This window comes from Chiloscyllium plagiosum, chromosome 18, assembly GCF_004010195.1.
Source record: "Chiloscyllium plagiosum isolate BGI_BamShark_2017 chromosome 18, ASM401019v2, whole genome shotgun sequence".
Classification (NCBI taxonomy): Eukaryota; Metazoa; Chordata; class Chondrichthyes; order Orectolobiformes; family Hemiscylliidae; genus Chiloscyllium; species Chiloscyllium plagiosum.
In genome coordinates, this window is record NC_057727.1 from 4,630,665 (window position 1) to 4,646,072 (window position 15,408).

At 42.1% G+C, this 15,408-nt stretch overlaps 1 protein-coding gene across 1 annotated transcript in view; it reads left to right on the forward strand.

Moving 5' to 3' along the window:
* tpra1 (transmembrane protein, adipocyte asscociated 1) overlaps positions 1-15,408 on the forward strand; it is a 73,489-nt gene that overhangs the window by 35,725 nt on the left and 22,356 nt on the right. The window contains exons 4-6 of the mRNA XM_043707603.1: positions 8,632-8,718; positions 10,071-10,143; positions 10,842-10,921. Of these exons, the coding sequence (XP_043563538.1) occupies positions 8,632-8,718; positions 10,071-10,143; positions 10,842-10,921 (240 nt within the window). The remainder of the gene's footprint in view (positions 1-8,631; positions 8,719-10,070; positions 10,144-10,841; positions 10,922-15,408) is intronic.

Below are 15,408 nucleotides of genomic sequence, written 5' to 3' on the forward strand. Positions count from 1 at the left end.
ATTCTGGCCCACTGTGCATCCCCCATTTATATGACCCTCCATTCTGGAGATCTACTTTGTGATTTAACACATGTATGTAGGCTGACGCGTGCAGTACTGTGGATGGGCTGCACTGTCATGTTTACCATTTCTTTGTGATGAGACGGTGAGGTCCAGTATACTATGAGCAGATGTAAAAGATAGGGTTCAATTTCAACAAAAGGACAGGGGAGTTCTGCTAGTATCTTGGTCAACAGTTATTCCTCAACCATTACATGAAAATACCACAGCTTTAAGAGGTATATTTTGTCCTGGATTTTTTTTTTGTGAAGAGCGGTTGAGACATTTGCTGAGCGGTAGGCCCAAACCAAGGGAAGAAAAGAACTGGAAATGACATCACCAACCTTAAGAAACCAAGATCTATAAACCGAGAGGTGGGACATACCACCAGCACTTCACCAGAGACTCTCACTTATGACGTTACCTAGTATGGTGATGAAATGTCTGAAAACAAACCTTCAAGCTCATTGAGCTAACTTACATACTTAGAATTACAGTATTTAAAAGGCATCTGGATGGTTGCACGAACAGATAGGGTTTAGAGGAAATGTGTTGAAATGTGGTGCTGGAAAAGCACAGCAGGGTCAGGCAGCATCCAAGGAGCAGGAGAATCAACATTTCGAGCAGAAGCCCTTCATCAGGAATGTGGGGGGGAGGGGTAAAGGGGGCTGAGAGAGGAATAGGAGGGTGGGGGTCTCATCTTAATCCTGATGAAGGGCTCCTGCCCGAAACACTAACTTTCCTACTCCTCGAATGCTGCGTGACCTGATGTGCTTTTTCAGCCCCACAATTTTTGATTCTGATCTCCATCATCTGCAGTTCTCTCTTTCTCCTCAGAGGGATATGGGCCAAACACTTGCAGATGAGACTAGATTAATTTAGGATCTCTGGTGGGCATGGACGAATTGGACTGAAGGGTCTATTTCCATGCTGTACATCTGTGACTCTAAATTGATGACCCATCTCTATATTACAATAGTGACAGCACTTAAATTTTAGTTTTATAGCTTGTACTTTGGGTCATTCACAGAATCTCAGAATTTTTACACCACAGAAAGAGACCATTCAGTCTATCGTAATCTGTGCCGTTATCCAAATGTGCAGTTCACTCAGTACCATACACCTGTCTTCTCCCTGTAATCCTGCACACAGTTTCCCCTTGCCACTAACCATCTGATTCTCTTTTGAAGGAACATGTAACCTGATATACTGGCAGTACTAGACACTTTGATGCGAGAAAAGATTTTTACCTCTTTCACCTTTTTGCTTTAAATCTGTGCCCTGTCGTTTTTCAATATTTTCACAAATGGGAACATTTTCTCCCAATTTACTGTCTTTGGAAACCTCTGTGTGATCTCCCTGCAACCTTTACCTCGAAGAAAAGCTTTCCGGCATGTCCAACTTACTAAAATTCTGCATGCCTGAAACCATTTTTATAAACCTTTTCTGAACTCCACCCAGTGTTGGGATGTCAAATTGTGGCTGTACAGGATGTTTGAAGTACTGTGTACAATTCTGGTCACCCTGCTGTAGGAAGAATATTATTAAATTGGAAAGGATGCAGAAAAGACTTACAAGGATGTTACTGCAGGGCTTGATTGTAAGGAGAGTCTGCACAGGCTAGGATTTTTGTTCCCCCTGGAGTGTCGGAGGCTGACCTTTTATAGAAGCTTATAAAATCATGGGCACAGATGGGGTGAAGTAGCAAAGATCTTTTGTCATGAACAGGGGAATCCAAAACTAGAGGGCATAGGTTTAAGGTGAGAGGGGAAAGATTTAAAAGGGACCTGAGGGGCAACCTTCTCTCACACGGTGGTTCATATATGTAACAACCTGCCAGAGGAAATGTTAGATGCAAGTGCAGTACAGTTACAACATTCCAAAAAATATTAGGTCCATGAATATGAAAGATTCAGAGGGATATTGGCCAAATGCAGGTAAATGGGGGCTAGCTTAGTTTGGGAAACCTGGTTAGCATGGATGAGTTGGACCAAATGGTCTATTTCTGTGCAGTATGGTTCTATGACTCTACCCTCCTTTAAAGTGTAACCCTCCGTTTACTATCTTGTCAAGAGTCTAGAACTCAACTCTTAGTCCTTGGTGAAGAGGTCCTCCCTTTTAAGACCAATGAGGAGATATGTATTCACTCAGTTTGTTGTGACAGTTTGCAACCTCTATCCCAGAGGGCATTGGATGCTCAATCATTGTTTATATTAAACCCTGACTGCAGCACTGCCTCAATACTGCACTCTGAGCATCAGCCTGGATAATGAGCTCAAGATTAGGATGATGTTTACACTCTCAGCTTCTGAGGTTAGAGTCCTATCCAATGAGACATGCTTCATGTTGTTAAAGATTTGAACTGGCTGTTCTGAAGCTCCGAGTCATCTGAAGTCGGTTATTCAAACTGTTAATTATAATGCAGCACATGGCGCAGGTCAAGAAAGAAGTGGGAACGATCTAGTTTCTCACAACCTCCTCTACTGAGTTACAAGAGCACACCACTGTGGATACTGGAAATAAAAACTGGAAGCAAGCCTGGTAGCATGTGTAAAGACAGAAAGAGTTGATGATTCAGGTCTATAATGTTTCATCAAACTTTTACTTCGCTTTCTAATTTAACAAGGGTTGTTCAAGAACTAACTATGATGGACATTGGAAATCTGAAATTAGAGCAAAAGATGGAAAACCCCAGAAGGTCAGGATGCACCTTTGGAAAGGAACAGAATAATGGTTTGGATCAATCAACTGAAGAACTAAAAATCAAAAACAGATTGCTAGGAAAACTTAGCAGGTCTGGCAGTGTCTGTGTAGAGAAAGCAGAACTGAAGAAATAAGCTAGTTTCTTTTCATTTGCCCTTCTTTTCTGTGTGTTTATTTCCTGGCCATTCTTGGTTAACTTGACATCGGCTTTGAAGAGGTTGGGGTGTTGCTTTGTGCTGCCTGGCTCTAACATGCTTGCCAGTTTTGACATGTCCAATCTCGAAGGCTGGTGATCAGTGAGTTCAACATAGTTGTCAATGGCAGTAGAACCCTGCAGAACTACAGATGCTGGAAATCTTGAAATTTAAACAGAAACTTTGGGAAACATTCAACAAGTCATCAACATCTACGGAGATAGAAACAAGACTTAACATTCCAGATTTTCCTTTTTCAGCAGAACCAGAAGAAATGACAGATTTGACAGTTTAGAGACAAAGGAGAGCAAAATGGAGAGCATTTCAAGAGTGTAATGGAATGCTCTCCTTTTGCCTAGATGAGTCAAACAACACTCAACAGCTTGACTGTATCCAGGACAAAGAGGACATTCACCAGAACGTTGCCTGTATTGGAGCATTTCAGCTGGAAAAGCACATATACAAGTTAATCAGGATGAAGGGCTCTGGCCCGAAATGTTGATTTTCCTGCTCCTTGGATTGTACCTGACCTGCTGTACTTTTTCTAGCAACATGCTCAACTTCAACACACCACCCTGTTCCATGGTGAACATCTCTGTCTCAGTGTGGAAGTTGGAAGAACACCACCTAGTGTTCTGCTGGAGGTCCCTGTAGCGAGTTCAATAACTTAAGGGCTTGAGCTTTCCCATAGATTCATAGTGATGTACAGCATGGAAACAGACCCTTTGGTCAACATGTCCATGCCGACCAGATATCCCAACCCAATCTAGTCCCACCTGCCAGCATCTGGCCCAATTCCTCCAAACCCTCCCTATTCTTATACCCATCCTTTCCCCAAACCCACACACCAGGCCTTGTAATCTCACAGTCTGCTATTACACAATCCATTCTTGGCCATTAACAGCCATTCACCCTCCTAGCCAGATTGTTATCTAATCCTTTGTCTGTCCAAGTGTCCTTGTCTCTCTTTGGGCTGTATCCCCACCCCATCATCATCTGCATATAAACAGACATTTTACTAGCTACCATCTGTTCTGAGGAAGGGTCACTCAACCCCAAACATTAACTCTGATCTCTCTCCACAGATTCTGCCAGACATGCTGAGATTTTACAACAATTTTTGTTTTTGTCTTTGGAACCAGTGTATTTTAACATAATTAGAAGGCAGGAGATTAAAGTCTGTGGCAACTTAACCAAATGAAATTCAACTTGTATATGTTGGGCATTTTGTGGCATATATGAGGGGCATGGATAGGGTGAATAGACAAGGTCTTTTCCCTGGGGTGGGGGTAGTTCAGAACTAGACGGCACAGGTTTAAGGTGAGAGGGAAACATTTAAAAGGGACCTAAGGGGCAACTTTTCACACACCGGGTGGTGCGTGTATGGAATGAGGTGCCAGAAGTGGTGGAGGCTGGTACAATTACAACACTTGAAAAGGCATCTAGATGGGTACATGCATGGGAAGGGTTTAGAGGGATGTGGGCCAAGTGCTGGCAAATGGGACTAGATTAGGCTAAGGATTTCTGGTCCGCATGGACAAGTAGGTCCAAAGGATCTGTTTCCGTGCTTACTTCTCTATGACTCCATAAGTCACCCTTTATTGACACAAGGAAAGTCCTTGACATTATCTAGCTCCCTCCGAGCCAGCTCCCAGAGTGAACAGGATGTCTGACACTTCTGTTCCTATCTGTTACCCTGGCCTGTTAAGAGTCCAATCAGGGAACTCCTATAAGGTCCATCTGGCTGACTTCCTTATAATCAGTACAACCGGGACACATTGTTTATTAGATGTTATTTTATTCAAATGTGGGAGGTGGAGGCTCGACATTTCTGCCCTGTGGGTGTGACTGCAGGGACACTCTTGATTGGCTTTTCAGCCAGGACCAATTGTGTGCGTTCAGGAGTAACGACCTCTCGATTGCTTCCTGAGCAAGCGCCTACAGCTTTGTGTTGGGGCAGTGTGGCAATAATGAGGGATTTAAAAAAAAGGGATAACCACCTTCAGAGACTGAAAGGGCGAATCCTCGACCAGTGAATAAAATGTTGAGGATTGATATGTCCGCAATCTCCTGTCCTCCTGAGTTAAAAGGAGCCAGAAGGGAACTGAGAGAAAACCTCTCATTAATACCTGCAATCTGGACTGGTGCCAGAACTGTGCTTCACTAATGACGTTTTGTTCCTTCCCACCAGTATTTGTGTCTTGTCTCTTTGGGTGTAGCTAAATGGGATTCTTTTTAAAAGGGAGAGTTTAAATTATAGAGTTGTAAGTTATCAATTTGTTTGTTATTAATCATTTATTAAAAACAATCTGTTTGCAATAAATGGCTGTTTCTTCATTTAAAGTGCAGAAACTTGGTGAATGTTTTATTTTAACCTGGGCCTGGTGGCTAGATAAATTAGGGACTTTGGTTTAATTAAACCTTTTCACATTTGTGAAACCTCTGGCAGCTGGGGTTTGACTTTGAGCCTGCTACCTCAACGAATTGTGATAAAACCACAATTCAATAATAATCAGTAAGTCTGCATTTTGATAAGTATTGGACAGGACACTTGGAGGAGCATCCTCCAAAATGGTAGAAAAACTATTGCCTCTGAATATGAAGGTTATGGATTCAAGGGGAATTGAGTATAGCAGTAAAGATTGCTGCAGCTGCTTAAGAGTTTTGGTGAGATCTCTTTTTTTTTTGTATTGTATGCTGTTTTGGTCCACTTAAATAAGATATTAGGTTTACTTGCCACAAGGAGTGAAACAGAAGTTCACCAAACTAATGCCTGGTATTTTAAGATTGTGTAGGGAGGACGTGGAGACTTGTCTGTCTGTTCCCTCAATTTTTGAAAATTGAGGGGTGGCTGCTGTGTTGTATTTTATGCAATTCCTAGAGGGTGTGACAAGGTGGGTGTAGATGAGCTGTTCCCCTGGCTGAGTCTTATGTTAAATGACATAATTTCAGTGTAAGGGCTTAGGCCATTTAAATGCTCAGCTGAGAGAATTTCTTCATTGTGGGTGAATTTCTGGAATTCCCTAACCCAGAGAGTTGCGGGTGCTCAGTTATTAAGCAGGTTTGTGATAGAAATCAGTAGATTTCAGTAGAATAATTGTAATGTCAAGGGTGTATGACTACTCCTGTTTGTCATGATTTGGATATGCTCTAAGTGGGAAATATCTCGCTGGCAAATGGGATTAGATTAGGATATCTGGTCAGTATGGACGAGTTGAACTGAAGGGTCTGTTTCCATGCTGCCCAGCTCTATGCTCTAAGTGGGAAATATCTCGCTCTTTGTAAAATTAAATTGAAGACAATAAATAGAAACTTCCAGCTATGCCCGATAGAGTTAGCAGGCAGACTCCTCAATGAACTCATTTGCATGCTCAGATTTGTTTCGTAAACCAGTTAGTCAATTCTTTGGCAGCAGGTTTGGGTTGTGGGTTTGGTGGCCATTACAGAAAAGAGCTAATTGGTGGCAAAACAATCTCAGTAAAACATCAGCAATAAGCGTTTAAATTTTTTAAATTAAATTTGGCATGAGTGGACCTTCAATATAGAAATACACAAACGGGAGTTAAAAATCACAACACCAGGTTATAGTCCAACAGGATTAATTGGAAGCACTAGCTTTCTGAGCGCTGCTCCTTCTTCAGGTGATCGTGGACCTGATGAAGCCCATATCCCTCTAAACCCTTCCTAATCCTATACCCATCCAGGTGCCTTTTAAATGTTGGTAGTGAGTTTGAGAATGTTGTAATTGTACCAGCTTCCACCACTTCCTCTGGCAGCTCATTCCATACACGCTCCTCCCTCTGCTTGAAAAAAGTTGCCCTTTACGTCTCTTTTTAAAATTTTTTTTTCCCCTCTCTCCCTAAACCTATGCCCTCTAGTTCTGGATTTCCCCCACCCCAGGGAAAATCTGGAAGTAAGAAGTTCGCGTAAGTGCAAGAAATGCATGGCCTATCCTGTGGGGAAAGAAAAACTCCCCAGCATTAGAGCTATGTGCGGTATGTGTGTGTAAAAGTATTTGTATCTATTACAACATCTTACTGCTCTGAGGATATAATGCAACAACTTTAGAAAGGCATCTTCAGCAGGACCTTCCAAATCCACTATCTCCACCTGGAATGCCAAGTGCTGCAAATATATAAAAATGTATTTGGCCATTCTTTGGTCATGTCTGGGTCAAATTAGTTTACTTCCCTCCCTAACAGCACTGTAGGTGTTCAAGAAGGCACGTTTGCACTATTTCCTGAAACTGACTTGGAAGGGGGAATGATTATCAACCTCCCCACCAATGCTGTTCATTCCAAGAGTGATTTTTCTTTTTGAAACGAAAGCACATTTGTTTTAAAGGGTGGTGAACTTTGAAGTGTAATCATCATCATCATTACATAAGTGGATGTGGCAGCTATTTTGCACAATATAGGATTTAACAATGATGAGGATAATGACCAGTGAACCTATTGAGTGGAGTGCTAGTGGAGAAAGTAGTGAAGAGCAAGCTTGCTGCCTTCAGAGAAATGCTGGATTTTTTTTTTTGAATGGTCCACCTGGACAAGCAGGCAGTCTTGGCTTCATGTCTTTTATGACACCACCAGCAGTACTGCAGTGGGAGTGTCTGCTGAAATTGTTGGCTCGTGTGGTTAAGGGGAGCTTTTGATTTGTTGCAGGGGAGAGGTTCAGTCTGCCATTGGTGACTAGCCAGGTTCCAGAACTGGAAAATGACCCCCACCTCAAAGATCCACTGTCGCATAAACTGATTTTGGTTTGCAGGTTAGATTACTAACAAACTCCCTCGTCATAAGATGACAAAATGTTTGTCTCTGTAAAAGCCTGAAATTTTTATGAGCGCTTTTATAGCTTCAGGGAAACATATTCGTGGAGACTGTATCTTTTTCAACCTTAACATCTTTTCCAGATTCTTCTCTCCCACATTTTCTTAGGCATGATCTTTATTGGCTCAGTGATGGGGTTTGGAGACATTGAGATGTGGAATGTCCAAAAGTATACGTGTTGCTTGTGGTAGAGTACAGATCCTTGGGTAGATGTTGACTTATGGTGAACTTTATTTTAGTTTTGGAGTACTCCATTTATGTGCCTTGGTTTCGTATCCCTTTAATTGCTTTGACTGGGGAAAACATGATCAATCTGTGTGAAAGTTTTCCAACCTTAGTAGTTTTTTGTTTGGAGTGTTGAGGGGGAAAGTGTGAAGAAATGGTTCCTGAAATCACCCTCGACTCAAATTTTCAGGTTCTGCCTCTTTTGTCCTTGACTTTCCCACCAGAGGAAACTGTTTCTGTTGATCATAGGAATGTTTTGTAGTCATCTTAAACTCTGTGCCTTAGGTGACCTCTTAACTTTGTACTCTTGAGGAAATACAAGCCTAGTCCATAAAAATTGGACCCAGACGGAGATATCAAATGCAAATGTATGGGAGTGCTGTCACCTGCAAGTTCCCCTCCAAGCTACTCGCCATCCTGATTTAGAAATCTATTACTCTGTTTAGTGTCATTGGCCCAAAATCCTTATCCAACAGCAAGTGTGCCCACACAAGGTGGACCACAGCAGTTCAACAAGGTGGACAACCACCAGCTTTCGAGGATATTTAGGGATGGATAACAGTATTGGCTGAGCCAGCAACATCCACATTCTGTGAAGATATGCCTTTTCCAAAAAGCTTATCCAGATGATTTTTCTTTTGCAGGTGTTTGTCGTTGCAACAGTGGGCATCACACGTGCTATTGTTTCCATGACAGTCAGTGCATCCACAGTAGCTATAGTAACAGACAAGGTAAGTTCGGGATAATGCACGACCCGCCCCCCAACCTGTTTGCCCTTAGATTTATATGTCACAGTAACAGAATTGTTACTATGCAGAAAGACAAGTTTTAAAATCTTTCGGGGCTGGTTTGAAGCCTTAAATTAGTATATGTGCAACGTAAAAGGGTGACAAAGGTGTGACTGGTTTCAGCAGCAGATAAACTGAGGTAGAGTTGGCTCTGTCCCCACAATGGAAATGCAGAAAGACAAGTTTTAAAGTCTTTCGGGGCTGGTTTGAAGCCTTGGGTAGAATGCACTCAGCAATGAATCCTCATTGCTGTTATCTAGGGTCTGTAGCCATCAGTATAAACAGACCAGATGCTTTCTTATACAACATTTTGGGTTCAGTTTGGTGTATCACACCGTTGTCAGAAAATAGGGATTTATTCTTTAATCTGGAAAGAAGCGTACTCGAGGAAAAGAGGAGGAACTTCCTTGATTTAAATCAACTTTATTTCAGTCCAGCATTCAGAAGATTTTGAGCCTTTCTTTCTTGTCTTCTTTTCCTGAGGACATTGGTGACCCCATCAGGGTACAGTCCCAACAGTGGCACTTTGCCTTGGCACTAGCCCTAAAATGTCCTTTTACTTTCGGGTGTGACAAGCAGAGCTGTTTGGCTGCCTGAACCTGAAAGGTCTCACATTGGAGCTCAGTCCTGTTTCTCACTTTTCCCCATCCACCGATTTACACTTCCATGAAGGCATCATTTGATGGCACCAGGAACAGAAACCCCGGTGAAAGGGACTTAGTGTGAGGTAGGATTTGGGTAGTAGAGCTTTGAATGATTTTATGCAGTATGGGAGGCTGGGCCAGAAAAGCCTTAAATTAGTATATGTGCAACGTAAAAGGGTGACAAAGGTGTGACTGGTTTCAGCAGCAGATAAACTGAGGTAGAGTTGGCTCTGTCCTCGCAATGGAAGTAGGCAATCTTAGTGATAGAGTGATAAAATGTCAGAAACTTGGCTCCAATTTGCTCAATGACCAGGAAAAGGGACAGAAATGATGGCCATGGAACAAGTTTGTTGTGGTTCCGGAAGTCCACAATTGAAATTTCTTTTGCTTGGCTAATCCACCATACTGCAGATCTGTGCCAAGCCCTAAAATCTGTCCTTTTTAATTCAGGCAAAGAGGGTTTTCAGGAAGTCATGAGTTACAGGTTCAACTGCTTTCCTCACCTCTGTGATTCTTTGTGTGAGAGTTTCGATAAGTGAGACCTGGAAACAATGGGATGTCCACAGCTTGGCCCAGCATTTGAAATGAGTAGTAAAATATTCTGAGCATTTCGTCCACTCGTGATTGATAGATTTGCTATTTCTTTTTTAGATTCTTTGGGAGATCTCACGATTCTTTCTGTTGGCGACTGAGCTGAGTGTAATAATATTAGGTTTGGCTTTTGGTAAGTTGTTAAGTTCTGTCAATTTGATGACTTTGGCTCTCAGTTGAGCAAGCTCTTGATTTTGAGGTTCCTGCCCTTGTTTTTGAAACTCTTGATGGTCTTGCACCTCCCTACTTCTGTAAAATCTTCCAATCCTAAATTCATCTGATATCTTAGTGAGTTTTGAGAAGATTTGTAGCTCAGGTTGAGTTCTGGATGTAGGTTTACTCGCTGAGCTGGAAGGTTCATTTTCAGACGTTTTGTCACTGTACTAGGTGATGGAAAAGTCTGAAAATGAACCTTCCAGCTCAGTGTGCAAACCTAAATCCATATGATATTTCTGTGGTCTTCTAATTCTGAATTTCATGGAAACCTGATTTTATTTGCTCCACCATTGTTGGCTCCAACTGCCTGGGCACAAACCTGTGGAAGTCCCTCCCTGAACATCCCTGTCCCTCTACCTCTCAATCTTCCTTAAGACATTCCTTGAAACCTATCTCTTTGACCAAGCTTTTGGTCATCTGCATTCATGAACCCTAGGGTAGATCAGTGTCAAAGTGATCTTGGCAATGCTCCTGAGAAGCATTCTACTATGTTAAAGGTGCTGTAGAAATGATAGCTCCTACTAGTTAATTAGAAAATAGTACTTTTGTATTCACTACATGAAAATCAACTGATTATAATGTACCTTTTTTGTTTTCTCATTCTTCTGGACCTAGGACACCTCGAAAGTAAATCGAGCATCAAACGTGTCTTGACCATAACTACAGTACTTGCTCTGGCCTACTCGATTACACAGGTCTGTCTGAAAGTTCTAGTGCTTTGTTTTCACATTTCTCTTTCCCAGCTCAGCTGGTGCACCCTTTTCTCAGAGGCAAGACATTGTGGGTCCAAGCTGCAGAGACATGTGTACAAAATCCAAGTTGACATTCCTGATGATACAAATCTGAGGGAGAGTTGCTGCGCTGTATGAGTTGACACCTTTTGATTCAGCATCATTCGATATTAGATAAAAACAAGCCTGCTCCCTCCAGTTGACTGAAAATGTCCCAAAGATAAAACCAAGAGTTGTGAAGTTCTGAAATAAAACCAGAAATTGCTGAAGAAACTCAATAGGTCTGGCAGCATCTTTGGACGGAAAACAAAGTTCACGTTTTGAGTCCAGAAGGGTCACTGGTTTTGAAGCATTAACTATGTGCTTTCTCTCTACAGATGCTGTCAGACCTGCTGAGTTTCTTCAATTTTTTTTTAAATTAAAGCTTTCAATATCGAATTGAAGATGAGCTGGGGAACTCTGGCAGATATTTATCCCTTAACCAGTGTTACTTTAGAACAAAAAAAAATGATCTGGGCACTATCACATTGGCTTTTCTTTTGGAATCTTGTGGTATGCAGGTTGATTGGTGTGTTTCCTACATTACAACAGTGATCACACACAAAGTATTTAATTGCATCTGGATGTCCTGAGATTGTGAAAGACACTATATAAATGAACATTATTTATTTTTATGGAAGAATAATGTTATTGTAATTGGGGATAGTATAGTTAGTGGCATAGACACTGTTCTCTGTGACCACGATCAAGAGTTCTGAAGGTTGTGTTGCCTTTCTGGTGCTCTGGTACGGGATATCTCATCTGGGCTGCAGAGGAATTTGGAGTGGGAGGGTAAAGACCCAGTAGTCGTGATCCACATATGTACCAATGACATAGATAAAACTAGGGCAGCGGTTATTCGAAGGGAATATTAACAACTAGGAGCAAAATTAAAAAGCAGAACCAAAATGGCGATAATCTCTGGATTACTACCTGAGCCATGAGCTAATTGGCACAAGTTCAAATAAGACTTAGCAGGTAAATGCATGGCTCAAAGATTGGTGTGGGAGAAATGGGTTTGAATTTATGGGTCATTGGCACCAGTACTGTGGAAGAAGGGACCTGTTCTGATGAGATGGTCTTCATCTGAACCATACTGGGGCCAGAGTCCTAGCAAATTGCATGACTAGGGCTGTATACACTGCTTGAAACTACGTTTGGGTGGGGGAAGGAGAGAGCGAGAGAGAGGGAGGAGGAGGGCTCAGTTATAGGGGACATTACAAAACTCAAAGTTATGGCTGTGCAGGACATTGATTAAGCCATTTTTAGAATATTATCTGCAATTCTGGTCTCTCTCCTATTGGATGTTGTGAAACCTGAAAGAGTTCAGAAAAGATTTACAAGGATGTTGACAGGGTTGGAGGAATTGAGCTATATGGAGAGGCTGAATAAGCTGGGTTTGCTTTCCCTGGAGCATCGGAGGCTGAGGGGTGACCTTATAAAGGTTTATAAAATCATGGGGGACATGGATAGGGTGAATAGACAAGGTCTTTTCCATGGGTAAGAAATGAAATTAAATCAACAGTAAGAAGTTCAGGGTGAGAGGAGAAAGATATAAAAGGAACCTAAAGGGCAACTTTTTCAGAGTATGGAGTGTGTATGAAATGAGCTGCCAGAGGAAGTGGTAAAGACCGGCACAATTACAGCATTTAAAAGGCATTTGGATGGGTATATGAATAGGAATGATTTACATGGATATGGGCCGAGTGCTGGCAAATAGGACTAGATTACGTTAGGATATCTGGTCGGCATGGACGTGTTGGACTGAAGGATCTGTTTCAGTGCTGGACGCCTCATTGATTCTGACTCTGACTCTGAAGGAGAAAGTGAGAATGTAGAACTCAAGATAGGTTATTAAAATCTTCAGCACAGACGCAAATAGGACCGTGTATGGAAACTGATAGCAATCAAATTTGAAGCACACTGGACACATGAATGGCATTGAGAAGAGGGATGGTTAATATAGGACTGACTGTGTTATATATAATTGCATGCAGTATAAAGAATAAGGTTAATGAGCTTGTGGCACAGATCAAAGTTGGCAGGTATGATGTGGTGGGCATCACAGAGACCTGGCTGCAAGGTGATAATGATTGGGAGCTGAATATTCAAGGACATACATCCTATCGAAAAGATGAGCGGAGGGGTTGAGGTTGCCTTGTTAGTAAGAAATGAAATTAAATCAACAGTAAGAAATGAAGTAGGGTCAGATGGTATAGAATGTGTGTAGGTAGAATTGAGGAACTGCAAATTTAAAAAAAAGTGTTGGAGTTCTGTAAAGGGCTCCAAATAGTATACAGGACCTGGCGTGCAACATACACCAGGAGATAGAAAAGGCAAAGTTATGGTGATCATGGGGGATTTCAATGTGCAGGTTGACTGGGAAAATCAGGTTGGTGGCTTACAAGAAAAGGAATTTGTGGAATGCCTACAAGATGGTTTTTTTGGAGCAGCTTGTGGTGGAGCCCACGAGGGAACAGACAATACTGGATTTAGTGTTGTGCAGTAAGGCAGACTTGATAAGGGAGCTAAAGTGAACGAACCCGTAGGAGAAAGTGATAATAATGTGATTGAATTTACTGTGCGATTTGAGAGGGAGAGGATAGAATCAGAGGTGACTGTATTGCAGCTGAATAAAGGCAACTCCAGAGGCATGAGGGAGGAGCTGGTTAGAATTGACAGAGAAGAGCCTAGCAGGAAAGACAGTAGAACAGAATGACAGGAGTTTCTGGGAGTAATTCAGGAGACACAGCAGAGAGACACAAGAAGAACCATACCAAAGGGAGGATGAGACAACCATGGCTGACTAGGGAAGTCGGGCTCAACATAAAAGCAAAAGAGAAAGCATATAATGTGGTGAAGGGCAGTGGGAAAGCAGAGGATTGGGAAGCTCACAAAGACCAACGGAGGTCAACAAAAAAAGAAATAAGGAAGGAGAAGATGTAACTATGAGGATAAGCTAGCCAGGAATGTAAAGGAAGACTGTAAGAGTTTCTTTTGATATATAAAGGGCAAAAGAGATGCAAAGGTGGACATTAGGCTGTTGGAAAATGACATTGGAGCATTGTAGTGGGGATCAAGGAAATAGCTAAGGAACTGGATAATTACTTTGCATCAGTCTTCATGGCAAAGGACATGAGTAATATCCCAAAAATTCAAGAGAGTAAGGGGGCAGACCTGAGTATGTTGGCTATCATCAAGGAGAAGATGGATAAATCATCTGGACCAGATGGACTATGCACTGGGTTCCAAGGGAGAAAGCGGAAGTGATGGTGGAGACATTATTGGTGAACTTTCAGGAATCGCTCAAATCAGGGAGAGTCCCAGAGGACTGGAAATTCGTGAATGTGGCACCCCTTTTTAAAATGGGAGCAAGGTGAAATATGGAAAATTATAAACCAATTGTGTGTAAGATTCTGGAATCCATAGTGAAGGATGAGATTTCTGAATGTTTGGAAGCGTACAGTAAAATAGGTCAAAGTCAGCATGGTTTCATCAAGGGGCAGTCATGCCTGACAAATCTGCTTGAATTCTTTGAAGTAGTGAGCAGGTTAGACCAAGGAGAACCAATGAATGTTATCTACCGGGACGTCAAGAAGGCCTTTGACAAGGTGCTGAGTAAGATAAGGGCCCATGGTGGCAGCATGACAGAAGCTTAGCTTGGATAGAAAGCAGAGAGTGGGGACAAAATGGTCCTTCCCTTAGATGGCAGCCGGTGACAAGTGGTGTTCCATAAGGGTCAGTGTTGGGACCGCAACTTTTCACTTTATACATGAACGATCTGGTGAAGGAACTGAAGGCATTATGACTAAGTTTGCAGACAATACAAAGATAGGTAGAGGGACAGGTTGCATTGAGGAGACAGGGAGGCTGCAGGAGGAGTTGGACAGGTTAGGAGAGTGAGCAAAGAAGTGGCAGATAGAGTATAATGTGGGAAAGTATGAGGTCATGCACTTTGGTAGGAAGAATAGAGGCATGGAGTATTATCTAAATGGGGAGCAGTTTCAGAATTCTGAGGTGCAAAGAGACTTTGGAGTTCTAATCTAGGATTCTCTCAAAATAGACTTGTGGGTTGAGTCAGTAGTTAGGAAGGCAAATACAATGATGGCATTTATTTTGAGAAGGTTTGAATATAAAAGCAGGGATGTACCTCCTGAGGCTCTATCAGGCTCTGGTCAGACCACATTTGGGGTATTGTGTGCAGTTTTGGCCCCAAATCTGTCAGGATGTACTTGACCTGGAGCATGTTAGGAGGAAGTTCACAAGAATGGTCCCAGGAATGAAAAGCTTAACATACGAAGAATGTTTGAGGACTCTGGGTTTATACTTGATGGAGTTTAGAAGGATGTGGACAGACCTAATTGAAACATTCAGTATATGAATAGATGGACTGAGTAGATGTTCTGAAGATA